We start from the raw sequence: 13,279 nt of genomic DNA on the forward strand, positions 1-13,279 counted from the left end.
AAAAAAAGAATAGGCGATTTAAAAAATTTGCTTTGGGGCCGGGCATGGTGGCTCACACCTGTAATCCCAGCACTTTGGGAGGCTGAGGCAGGCGGATCACTTGAGGTCAGGAGTTCGAAACCAGCCAGGCCAACATGGCAAAACCCTGTGTCTACTAAAAATACAAAAACTAGCTGGGCGTGATGGTGGGCGCCTGTAATCCCAACTACTCAGGAGGTTGAGGCAGGAGAATCACTTGAACCTGGGAGGTGCAGGTTGCAGTGAGCCGAGATCACACCACTGCACTCCAGCCTGGGCAACAGAGCGAGCATCTATCTTGGAAAAAAAAAAAGTCATCTACACAAATATCTTTCAATGAATAAGATTATCTTACCCAATTCTTCCAGTTCTTGAACGACTTCTTTCCACACAGGCTCAATATGAATGCAGCTAAAGCACCAATCGGAGGTGATCTTGATGAGGTAGGGTTTCTTAAAGCTATCTGGAACCACTTCATTCACATAATGTGAAAAGTGCAATAAATACTTTTCGTCAATTGAGTCCCGCCGTTCAGAATTAAAAGGAAAGTGAAAAAAGGACTCATCAAAATAAAAATTTTCATGGAAATGGCGGAAACGATACTCTCGCTGCTGTTGCTGCTTCTGGTAGCCCTGGTTCTCTCCAGCGTCTCCATATTGATCATAATTTGATCTCTTTTCTTCATTCGAAAGAATCTATAAAGGAAGGAAAAAGAAATCTAAACAACAACAAGAGGTTCATCCACAAGACTTTTTTTGTAAGCAGCTTGAAAGACGTAGGAAGAAAATAAACGCAGCCAGGTGAGGTGGATCACTCCGGTAATCCCAGCACTTTGGGAGGCTGAGGCGGGTGGATCACCTGAGGTCAGGAGTTCAAGATCAGCCTGACCAACATGGAGAAACTCTTTCTCTACTAAAAATACGAAAATTTAGCCAGGAGTGGTGGCGCATGCCTGTAATCCCAGCTACTCGGGAGGCTGAGGTAGGAGAATCGCTTGAACTCAGGAGGCAGAGGTTGAGGTGAGCTGAGATGGTGCCACTGCACTCCAGCCTAGGCAACAAGAGCAAAACTCCATCTCAAAAAAAAAAAAAAGAAAAAAGAAATAAAGAAAAGAAAAGAAATGCAAAAATTATGACATGATTATGGGAGGTCAAGGTTTGGAGGATACCTTGAAGTCAGGAGTTCAAGACCAGCCTGGGCAACATAGCAAGACTTCGCTACCAAAAAAAAAAAAAAAAAAAACCGGCCAGGCATGGTGATGCCCGCGTGCCTACAGTCCTAGCTACTTGGGAGGGTGAGGTGGGTGGGAGACTGCTTGAGCCCAGGAGTTCAAGGCTGCAGTGAGCTGTGATTACATCACTGTACTCCAGCCTGGGTGATAGAGAGAGACTATCTCTTAAGAAAAAACATTATGACATAATTAGATATTCTTTCTTTTTGAGACAGGGTCTCACTCTGGCACCCAGGCTGGAGTGAAGCGGCGTGATCACAGCTCACTGCAGCCTCCACCTCCCAGGGTCAACCTTTCATCTCATCCTACTGAGTAGCTAGGACCATCAGCATATGCCACCACACCCGGCTAATTTTTGTATTTTTCGCCATGTTGTCTAGGCTGGTCCTGAATTCCTGAGCTTAAGTGATCTGTATGCCTCAGCCTCCCTAAGTGCTGGGATTACAGGGCGTGAGCAGCCACCGGGTTCGGCCGATTAGATATTCTAAATGCAGTCATTCAAAAGAATGAGAAACTCTTCTTTCACTAGAAAAACATTAAGGAACATTCAAGACTAAAATATTTCAGTTTAGATACTCATGCTCATCTTGGCATTAAAGATTTCAAACTACCACAACATTAAACACTTCAGCAAAACAAATAAAACATAACATAATGTTGATCACCAGGGCTCAATGACAGGAAAATTGACGTGGTCATACCTGGTTAGTTGGACTAATTCAAACTAAGATAAGAAAAGCTATGAACACCAAAAATGTAGCTGTAGTCTAGTGCCTTGTCTGTTAGTTGATATTGTTTTACAAAATAACTTTGAAGTCTAAAATTCAGGGATCTGTTTTAGGATGATGATATGTTATTCCATGGGCTAAGCACTGTCTGCTGAAGGGCATTCCCTACACAAATCAGAAAGCCACTGAATTCTCTTTTATGCATATTCTAGACCAATCTACTTAAGCTGACATGTTGGAAAATTATTGAAAATCTTGTGTTTAAATTTATTTGTTACCTTGTGCCACTTTAATAAATATAGGCAATTTGGTATATTCAACGTAAATTTCTAAGAAGGCAACAGAGACATACACAGATATACTCAGGGTAATTCTACAATTCTAGTTAAAACCTTTAAAATAGGCCAGTTTTTCAAAGAGCTTAAGTGTTCAGGCACCTGTTTCGATACACTGCATGTGGCCAAATATGTTCTATTATTTTTTATTTTATTTTATTTTGAGACAGAGTCTCCCTCTGTCACCCAGGCTGGAGTGTAGTGGCTCGATCTCTGCTCACTGCAACCTCTGCCTCCCGGGTTCAAGTGATTCTCTTGCCTCAGTCTCCTGAGTAGCTGGGATTACAGGTGCATGCCACCACGCTCGGCTAATTTTTTTTGTATTTTTAGTAGAGACGGGGTTTCAGCATGTTGGTCAGGCTGGTCTCGACCTCCTGACCTCGTGATCTTCCCGCCTCAGCCTCCCAAAGTGCTGGGATTACAGGCGTGAGCCACAGTGCCCAGCCTGTTCTATTATAACCTAGAAGCTGGATCAAGGGCATGTGGAACATGACCTTTCTGAGAACTTTACGAAACTCATCACCTCCTAAGGCATATTTTATAAGAGCTAATGGATGTATCACAAAGCTGCACACGATACCTCGTAAGCCTTACTGATTTGAATGAACTTGTCTTCTGCTCCAGGATCTTTGTTTTTGTCAGGATGCCTGAAACACAAACGGGCAGGAACTGAGAATAGATTTAACTTTTAATGCACAGTCATTTAATGTCCTTGTCCACACAGTTCACTATAGAGGCAAATGGAGAGCTATTTTGTTAGGAAAGTTTCTTAAAATAAATGGTAGAGGCAATCAGTTGCTTTACATGACTATAATCAATGAAACTTTGAACCAGGCATTTCTTTCCCAAAGCACTCCAGTGGGGCACGTTTTCAAAGCACCATATAGCACTGCAGCATTTCACAGAGAAAAGGTGGGATATGGTGCATGTCTGTACACTGCTCCCAGACACTGCTAAAGCTGGGTGAAGGCTAAATCATTTATCCATAAGAACCCATGTCTTCTCCTAGGATGGCAACATTTCAACTCAATGCTAGAATGATATTGGGATGCTAGAATGCTATTGTTTCTTCCAATAACACAGGTAGACATGAGAAATAGTTTTTAGGATAGACTAAATTCATTTAGTAACAATCAGATTTCAAACTGCACTTGTGCCTGACTTTCAAATTAGAACATTTTTCATTATTATTGTGGTTATCTCATTCTGCCTATGATTGCCTTTTACCTGTATAAAGATTTCAAGGCCACTTTTTTTCTTTTTTTGAGACAGGGTCTCACTCTGTTGCCCACACTGCAATATGATGGTATAATCTCGGCTCACTGCAACCTCTGCCTCCTAGGCTCAAGCGATTCTCCTGCCTCAGCCTCCCGAGTAGCTGGGATTACAGGTCTGCGCCACTATCACCCGGCTAATTTTCGTATTTTTAGTAGAGATAGGGTTTCACCATGTTGGCTGGGCTGGTCTCAAACTTCTGACCTCAAATGATCCACCTGTCTTGGCCTCCCAAAGTGCTGGGAAAACAGGCGTGAGCCACCGTGCCCGGCCTCCACGCCACATGTTTAACATTTTTTGCCTTGCTGTCCAGGTTGGTCTCAAATTCCTGGACTCATACCATCCTCCTGCCTTGGCCTCCCAAAGTGCTGGGATTACAGGTGTGAGCTACTACACCCGACCAGCTTTGGAGATTTTTAAGTTCTGGAAAGTAAGGGCTAGGTTTATTTCCTTGAAAGTCCCTAAGACCTAAATCAGTGTTTTACACAGATTTATTTTTCAATGTTCACTTTAAGAGACTTTGTATGACAGTATTCTTTACATAATCACTTCTGGTAACTTCTAGTAAATTTCCTCTGACATAGGTTCTAGAAAGAAAAACAATTCACTGGGAAGCAAATGACTATTAAGGACACATCAAGTACAATGGAATAAAAAAAATCTACAACTTGATGGATTTATTCTAGCAGGAATATGTTTGAGTCAATTATACCACATATTCTGTTTTCTCTACAAATAAGGAAACTCTAAATTGTTGACTGTTGAGTTTAACAGTCATTCCTTCCTTAACCATTTAATCCTTGCTATAAGTATTAGTGGGGGAAAAAAATCTCAGCTAGGCATAATGAAAAGAGCATGACTGCCGGGCGCGGTGGCTCAAGCCTGTAATCCCAGCACTTTGGGAGGCCGAGACGGGCGGATCACGAAGTCAGGAGATCAAGACCATCCTGGCTAAAACAGTGAAACCCCGTCTCTACTACAAAATACAAAAAAACTAGCTGGGTGAGGTGGCGGGCGCCTGTAGTCCCAGCTACTCAGGAGGCTGAGGCAGGAGAATGGCGTGAACCCGGGAGGCAGAGCTTGCAGTGAGCTGAAATCCGGCCACTGCATTCCAGCCTGGGCGACAGAGCGAGACTCCGTCTCAAAAAAAAAAAAAGAAAAGAAAAGAAAAGAGCATGACTTAAGGAAATGACATGGAGGCTCCAAAGCATTTCTGGATGACAAAAAAACACCAAAAAACAAAAAAACCAACACAAACCATAACTGTTTCCAATATTCAAACAGGCTGACGGCTGAGTGGATCAAAAATTATGCAATCATACAAATGAAGATTTAACATATAGAACTCTGTAGAAGAAGGGCAGGAAGGGGCTTTTTAGGAGAATGAACCAAAGAGAGAGTCTTGAGGGCAGCTAGGTTAGAAACACAGATTCTGAAGCAGAGGAGGGCAAGGCTGAAGAACAGGGAGGAAGCTACAACACTTCTAGCTCATAAGGAATATACTTTCCTAATTGTGGGAGGATACCACAAGGTTGAAGACATTAAAAAAAAAAAATTCAGCCATAGGAAAGTATTGTCCAATGCTATTTTCAGCTAATATGAAATTATCTCAGGAACTGCAATACAATATGCAATCTTTAAAATTCAAAGTAGAGGAAATATTGTATGTAGTATCTACTGGCTCTCTAGTTACCTCTTAAAGGAATAAAAACAAAGACAGAGAAGGTAACACAGCAAAGAATTAGACAAAATCATTTACTGTTCGGTTTACTGCATAACCATGTCACACCAATCTACCATTCTTTGGGTGGGAGGAGTTATTTCTTTTGCTAATGTGGATAACAAACAAAAAGTACCTACGATAAAACTTAATTAATGGGAGAGAAACACAGTTTTCCTAAGGGAAAAAATAATGTCAAATGGGTTCACTAAGCAAAGGAAAATTCTTAAGCAGGCTAAGAAACACCTAGTAAAATGTATCAGAGGAAGGCTCCAGATCCAATTCAACAGTAACCACTTCCTCCTGCTATAGCTCATTCTGAAGTCAAACTGGGAAACACTGCTATTTTCAGTGTATATCAAGCCATTAGTAAGCAAAACTTAAACTATTCCAAGTGTTAAAGCATTGTCATAGCCAAAAACCACAGAAAATAATAGAATAGCAAAATTAAAAACGTAAAGTAAAATTTTAGACTTTTTCTGGATGACACACTCAATACATTTCTATGGTGATGAATTATTCCTAGAGAGAATCTAATTAAAAAAGTGAAGAATATGACTCATTTAATTAATATCATAACACCCTTTTCAGCTCTGGAAGACAGAAAAGTCAAAGCTATACATTTTAATAGGTCTCACATACTCGAGCTGTCATTTGTGTTCTTTAAACATTGTCAAAGGCTATGCCCTGTCCAAAAGAATGTTGTCACCTTATGAATTCGCTGCAGATTTATATATTTTGCTTTAAACATAAAGAGGCAAGAGTCTGAAATGATGTAGCACATAACCTTGGTATAAAGAGTCCCTGGAAGGAGGTCATGTATAATTAGAGACTGTTTTTTTGGCATCCAATTCTGGATTTCTCATGGAATGTGGTCTAAAATATTTATTTAAAAATTATATTTTCAATGATCTTTACCTTTATTTCAATCAGTTTAATGATAAAACACACCTGTTCACTGAAGTAGAACAGTGTCAGGCACAGTCACGCATGCAGCCTGCATCACACATCACCTGAATGTGGCAGTTTTGCTTCTGGATAACTTTCTACTGTCATTCAGTTCCTCCCCAGCCAACCACTAGCCCACTCACCCTTACTCATGCCTAGATGTGTAAACGATTAAAAAACAATAAAACAATGGACTATTGATGCAGAGGGTCAAACCATGGAACCAGGAGGTACCACAGATTTACCAACTCTAGGCCTCCATCTTCTCGTCTATAAAACAGAGACAGTGGCTGAGCATGGTGGCTCATGTCTGTAATCCTAGCACTTTGGGGGGCCAAGGTGGACGGATCACTTGAGGTCAGGAGTTGGAGACCAGCCTGGCCAACATGGCGAAACCCCGTCTCTATTGGAAATACAAAAATGAGCTGGGTGTGGTGGTGCACGCCTGTAGTCCCAGCTACTCGGAAGGCTGAGTCAGGAGAATCGCTTGAACGCAGGAAGCGGAGGTTACAGTGAGCTAAGGTCGTGCCACTGCATTCCAGCCTGCATGACAGAGCGAAATTCCATCTCAAAAAAAAAGAGACACTAATATCCTCCTTCATAGGCTAATTATAAGGTTTAAATGAGATAAAAAGCATAGAACCAGGAGGTTAGCATGTAGTAGGTGCTCAGTGATGGTACCCATCCCAAACTTTCTTCCATTCCTCATGGTTGGTAGAGCCAGCTTGGAGTCACCTGTGTCCTTTCCATCCTGTCCTCCTTTTGCTGCTCCCTCTCCATCTATATAATCCAACACTTCTGCTTCTTCGGCATGGTCAAGGCATTGGTGGAAGAAACTGATGACATTTGTCCAAAGTTTTAGATTTATTGCTACCCTGCTAATTGCTATCCTGATAACTACAGGCAAAATTACAATTTTCTGTAAGATTTTTTTTTTTTTTGAGACGGGTCTCACTCTGTTGCCCAGGCTGGAGTGCAGTGGCGTGATTATAGCTCACTGCAGTCTCAAACTTGTGGGTTTTTTTTTTTTTTCGTAGAGATGAGGTGTCACTATGTTGCCCAGGCTGGTCTCAAACTCCTGGGCTCAAGAGATCCTCCCACCTCAGCCTCCCAAAGTGCCAGGATTACAAACACGAGCCACCATGCCAGGTCAATTTTTTTTTAAAGTAATATATAGTCAGCCCCGTATATCTGTTGGTTTCACATCCATGGATTCCACCAACCGAAACATAGTATTTTCTATTTTGAAATATTCAAAAATATTTTTAAAAAATTGCATGTGTTCTGAACACGTACAGACTTTTTTCTTGTCATTATTCCTTAAACAATAACAGTATAACAACCATTTACACAGCAGTTACATTGTATTAGGTATTATAAGTTAGAGATGATTTAAACTAAATGAGAGGCTATGCAGAGATTATATGCAGATACTGTGTTATTTTATATAGGGACTTGAGCATCCATGGACTTTGGTATCCCTGGGGATCCTGGAACCAAGACCTCATGGATATCAAGAGACAACTATACTTGGTTTCTGAATTTTTCTTTTTTGGAGGCAAAAGGCTATTACTCTAAACTTTTTTTCAAAGGGTAGAAATTAATAATTTAGAGAATAGGGTTGTATAATGTTCCTGTTTAGCAATTACACTCACAAAGTTACTTTATGAATAATGTATCATGGGAAGGGTAGCATATCCATTATTCACTATATATACATTTTTTTAAATTAAAGTTTCTTACTTTAACATTAAATACGCTAACGATATCTAGGGCAATTCTTTAAGTCAAAGTATTCCTAAAAGGGAGTTTCAGAGTAAACATAGGCTTTGAATCTTATCGCTAACAATTAGAGAACATGAACATTAGCTCTCCTGCATAAAATATTTTAGACAGATATATATATATTGAATATAGAAACAGAGACAAATAAAAGCTAGTCATAATTTAGACTTCATCCCTGCTAAGACTGTTTAGCTTACGTTAAATCTCTATTTCTTTGTTTCACCTACCATTCCCGGGCGAGCTTCTTATAAGCCTTTTTAATATCAGCCTGACTGGCTGTTCGGCTGACCCCTAGGACTCTGTACGGGTCAAAATCCAACGCAGACAGAATTTGCAGGATCAGAACCAGAACTATCAAGAACTGCCAGGAAATGCTCAACTTTCTCACTTCCATTTCTCTTCCTTTCCAGAGCTGAAATGATTGAAGAGGCAATGAGTTTCAGTGGCAGAAACCTGGACAGTCTTGCTTTTTAGGTAAAGGTATACAAGATATATAGATGAAAAACAAAACAAACAGAAGGTATTTTGCAGAAAAGTGTCAAGCTGTTGAACTATATCTTAAAATCAAAAATCTCACTACTACTTTTGAGTATCACAAATAGAAACTATTACAGATGAAAAGCTGAGTAATAAGAATAGCAACTCTCCAGAATACTTGGACTAGAAAAGCTTTAGAAATGAATGAAAATGAATGGCATGCAGAAACAATACCTAAATGTGAGAAAACCTAAATAGGATAATCAGGGCGACTACCTCTCAAATACATGATTTCATTTATTCTGATAAGAATAAAGAAAATAAATGGTTTAAGAATACTTCACTGAGTACATATTAAACAAACCCATGAAACTACAAGATTTACCATGCACGAAACTACAAAATGAGATAGTTGTGGCATTCTTGGGCATTAAATAAGTACAAATATGGAGGTGAAACACTAAAAAACTGTGGAGTTAAAACGCAGTATACTTCAATTCTGTTCTTTCTCGCCACACCCATTCAAATAAGAATATGAGAAGCTGCTCTTTAATCATTAGCAATATGGTCTTTTTTTTTTTTTTTTTGACGGAGTTTCACTGTTACCCAGGCTGGAGTGCAATGGTGGGATCTCCGTTCACCGCAACCTCCGCCTCCCAGGTTCAAGCAATTCTCCTCTCTCAGCCTCCCGAGTAGCTGGGATTACAGGCATGCGCCACCACGCTTAGCTAATTTTTTGTATTTTTAGTAGAGACGGGGTTTCACCATGTTGGCCAGACTGGTTTTGAACTCTTGACCTCAGGTGATCCACCTGTCTCGGCCTCCCAAATTGTTGGGATTACAGGCGTGAGCCATCGCACTGGCCAATATGGTCATTATTAATGGAAACCTCAGATGAGAAAAAGTTGCAAGAAAAAATTCAGTTTTCCATGTGAAGAAGAATTAATGGCAAAGACCAAACAGCAGACGTGGTCTTTAAAAGTTTTAAGTTCGGCCAGTACGGTGGCTCAAGCCTGTAATCCCAGCACTTTGGGAGGCCGAAACGGGCGGATCACGAGGTCAGGAGATCGACATCATCCTGGTTAACACGGTGAAACCCCGTCTCTACTAAAAAATACAAAAAAACGAGCTGGGCGAGGTGGCGGGCGCCTGTAGTCCCCAGCTACTCGGGAGGCTGAGGCAGGAGAATGGCGTAAAAAAACCCGGGAGGCAGAGCTTGCAGTGAGCTGAGATCCGGCCACTGCACTCCAGCCTGGGCGACAGAGCGAGACTCCAGTCTCAAAAAAAAAAAAAAAAAAAAATTTAAGCTCCATCTCTGGTGAGTACAGTGACTTAATTCATTGTGAAGTTTGGAAATAATCCTGGCTGGTTAATGAACAGGGTAGTGCTGGAATTGTGGATATTTATACTCCACAATTATGATCGCTGTTACACCCTACGATGTTTTTTTTCAATTTATCTTGATTTCTCATAAGGTAATACAGTTTTAAGGTTCAAGTGTCTACTGTGACACCTTACTGAAGAAGGGCAAAGCTATAACAGTGGTAGATTTCCGTAAGTGCAACTTTAATGCCGCCGGGGGGTCCTCACAAAATTGACTAATCTGATGATCAATGTTTAAAATTGCATACGTGCTGAATAAAATCCTAAAACAAACCAGTTTCTTCTTTGTTAAGGCAACCTATTATAGCCTACAAAACACGTGAAGGAGATGTAGCTACTGGTTAAGCATATGGGTTGAAGGCTGGGATCTATTCTCCACTACTTTATTACCTTGGGCAAATTATTTAAACTTACTAAGCATCAGCGTCCTTATTCATAAAATGGGAATGAAAACTACTGCCTTGAAGGATCATGTGGGGACTAAATGCATCTAAAGGGTTTACTGAGCCCAGAGTCAACAGTCAATAAATGGTCGTTAGTGCTATTATTTCTACCATGCAGTACGATCGCTGCCTTATTTAATTGTGTCAGTTCCTTCCATTAAGAGGGCCCGAGTGGCGGCGGTCTGGGAAGTTCTTTCGCTGACATGCGAGATAGACGGCGCCGACCTCGGAGCAGCAAACACCTGCCCAACAGGTAGGCTGCCAACCCTCTGGGCAGCATCTCCAGGACCACGAAGAGGCTCCCAGAGACAAGCTTCAGGTCTAAGACCCGCCTCGCGCTCCCGCCGGAGGTCGCAACACTGCAGGAGACAGCCCCCTCCCCCGCCGCCCTCCGAGAGCCCAGGGCCCGGCCCTGTTGGCTCCCGGCTGCCCCCGGGCCCAGCAGTGACTGGAAACGAGAAGGAACTGACGGTAAATCCCTGAGTCGACCTGGCCCCGCCGCGTCCGCGGTTCCGCGCGTCACGCCGGGAAGGAGTTACCGGGAAAGTACACCGGCCCAACCGGCTGCAGCGTCCGTGCTCCAGTTAGTTCGCCCGGCCTGGAGCTTCCAGTCCACAACAGCGCTTGCCGGGGCCTGGGGAGGGGAAGGAGGCGGGGACAAGTCCGAGGGGAGTCACGTGACGCTTAAAGGTCCATCGGATTGAAGGCGCGGACTGAACAGGTCGAGAGTTTCTACTTGGCGAATCTATATTGACCCTTGCCACTCGCCGTCTACGCGTGAACCTGGGGCGGTTGCTATAGGAACCAGGAGCGCTCTTTGGTTGCTTCCAAAGGGTTGATCGTGACCAAAGAGGCCAAAACGTGCCTCCTAGCGAGGCGAAGTCGCTATGCATGATGGGATGCCACAAAGACCTCCTCTATCCAGGAAGGCGTTTCCGCTGCTACCGGGAGATGGCCCTCGTCTAGCAACAGTTGCTAGGATGGGGACGCAATCTCTGGTCCCTATTCTCTTTAACCCTATTCATAGAATCCTAGAGCCTCAGATTGGAAGGGACCTTAGGGATTCTTTAACTCTCCAACTCCTCCAATATTGATAGGGAGACTGAGGTCCAGAGAGGGGCAGGGATTTGCCCAAGCCTAGAATCTAGGATTCCTTTTTTGTTTACTGATTTTTTTTTTTTGAGTTGAGAGAATCCAGGACTCCTAATCCCGTTTACCGAAAGGCGAGCTCAACCCAAGAATGTACCAGTCTCCGCCTTAAGCACGGGGAAAGGGCGGTGGGGGCTGTGAGAGGGGTAAGGCACAGGTGAAGGAGGGAAACTTTCTTTGAGCCAATGAGATAGATCCCTTGGGGATATAAAGAGCTTTCATCTCTCTCTGCCCTGTTTTAATTTTTTTCTCTTTGCATTTATCAGTAACATACTATGTCTTTTATTTATTTATATAGTTTATCACCTGATCCTTCCACTGGAATGTAAACTCTAAAAGCAGGAGTTTTGTTTTGTTCACCTCCATGTTCTCAGTGTTTGACTACAGCCTCAATAAATATTCGGAGAGGCCGGGCGCGGTGGCTCAAGCCTGTAATTCCAGCACTTTGGGGGGCCGAGAACGGGCGGTTCACGAGAGGTCAGGAGATCGAGACCCATCCGGCTAACACGGGAGAACCACGACGCTCTCTACTTTAAAAAATACAATTAATACCTCAGCACTCGCGCATAGGTCGTGTAAGAGTGGTCGGGCGCTGTATTAGTCTCCGAGACTACCAGGCGTAGTGGCGGAGCAGGTAGAATGGGGAACCCGGATGCTCACAGGCAGTATCACGCAGTGAGCTGACGATCGCGAGCACGCAACTCAGCCTGTAGGTAGGTAGCGCTAGAGCGTCAGAGAACTCTATAGTGTCGCAAAAAAAAAAAAAAAAAAAAAAAAAAAAAAAAAAAAATTAGGAGAATAAGTGAATGAATGGGGTAGAGGTTTTGCTGCTCAAGCGATTATATTCTAAGGTGGACTCTTGGATCTTAAAAGTGTGGCTTATAGAGTCAGGTTCGGGTTTCAATCCTGCCTGCCTCGGCCGCTTACTGCCCATGTGTCCTTAAACATTCGTTTCCCTGAACCCTAGGGTCTACATCTGTAAAACCGGCAGGGGGTGGGGGCGGGAATACTTTCCTGGCAGGATTGTAGTTAAGGATAAATGAGATAAGCATGAAAACTGGCTAGCACGATGCCTAGGACTTAGCAAATGCTCAGTAAACAGAAACGATTATTTTTGAAATGTGAAAATGAACCGTTCAAAACAACGGGAGTTTAGAGGGACTAGATTTCTGCCAGTTTTTTTTCTGTGTGAGAGGTGTTAGGGTGGGAGGGAGGGAAGAGGGAATGGAAGACTGTGTAAGGTGGGCTTGGTTGGATCAGACACTCGAGTTTGGAACAGTGAACTGCGATCTGGGCACAGGGGCGGTGAGGGGAGCTTATGGTTTTTCTTGGGGTGGAGGAGGAGGCTAAGGGGAATCCATGCCCCGGAGGAGGTTGAATGGGCTGGGACAGATCGTGGCTCCACTCATGGTTTCCCTCTTTCTGGAAGTGTGACGACTCCCTCCGAGTCTCTGTAAAAGCGGGGCCGCAGTGAATTCTGGCGAGGGGCCCGCGGTGGACCGGGAACTGGTGTCACAATTGCAAACGGACACCTGCGCCCGGAGGGGGGCGGTGACGCGGAGGCGGGGCTGGGCCCTGGGAGCCGGGCGAGGTGCGGAGGTGCCGTCTTGGGGCGGGGCGGTGACAGGAGATTGGGTCTTGGGGGTGAGGATTGGCTTGTGGGGGCGGGGCGAGGGTGCGAGCTGGAGTCTGAGGCGCGGTGACGCAAGGATGATTCTGAGGGTGGAGCAAGGGGAGGGGGTCGGCTCTTGGAGGCCGGGCGGTGGCGCGAGGCTTGGCGTTGGGGC

The 13,279-nt window shown here is 43.5% G+C and overlaps 1 protein-coding gene across 4 annotated transcripts in view; it reads right to left on the reverse strand.

Annotated features, from left to right (window-relative positions):
- The window catches only part of DNAJC16 (DnaJ heat shock protein family (Hsp40) member C16), a 47,845-nt gene extending 36,559 nt beyond the window's left edge, over positions 1 to 11,286 (reverse strand). Inside the window, exons 1-4 of one of the 4 annotated variants that reach the window (XM_017865283.1) lie at positions 10,883 to 11,286; positions 8,268 to 8,452; positions 2,893 to 2,959; positions 374 to 713 (exon numbers count right to left, since the gene is read on the reverse strand). In XM_017865283.1, coding sequence (XP_017720772.1) covers positions 374 to 713; positions 2,893 to 2,959; positions 8,268 to 8,434 — 574 coding nt within the window. In that variant the 5' untranslated portion in view covers positions 8,435 to 8,452; positions 10,883 to 11,286. Of the gene's footprint in view, positions 1 to 373; positions 714 to 2,892; positions 2,960 to 8,267; positions 8,453 to 10,813 lie in introns of all 4 variants that reach the window. The other 3 variants (XM_017865285.1, XM_017865284.1, XM_017865286.1) reach the window with 3 other exon arrangements.
- Between the last annotated feature and the right edge of the window lie 1,993 nt (positions 11,287 to 13,279).

Source organism: Rhinopithecus bieti, unplaced genomic scaffold (assembly GCF_001698545.2).
Source record: "Rhinopithecus bieti isolate Rb0 unplaced genomic scaffold, ASM169854v2 scaffold_81031, whole genome shotgun sequence".
In the NCBI taxonomy this organism is placed as follows: Eukaryota; Metazoa; Chordata; class Mammalia; order Primates; family Cercopithecidae; genus Rhinopithecus; species Rhinopithecus bieti.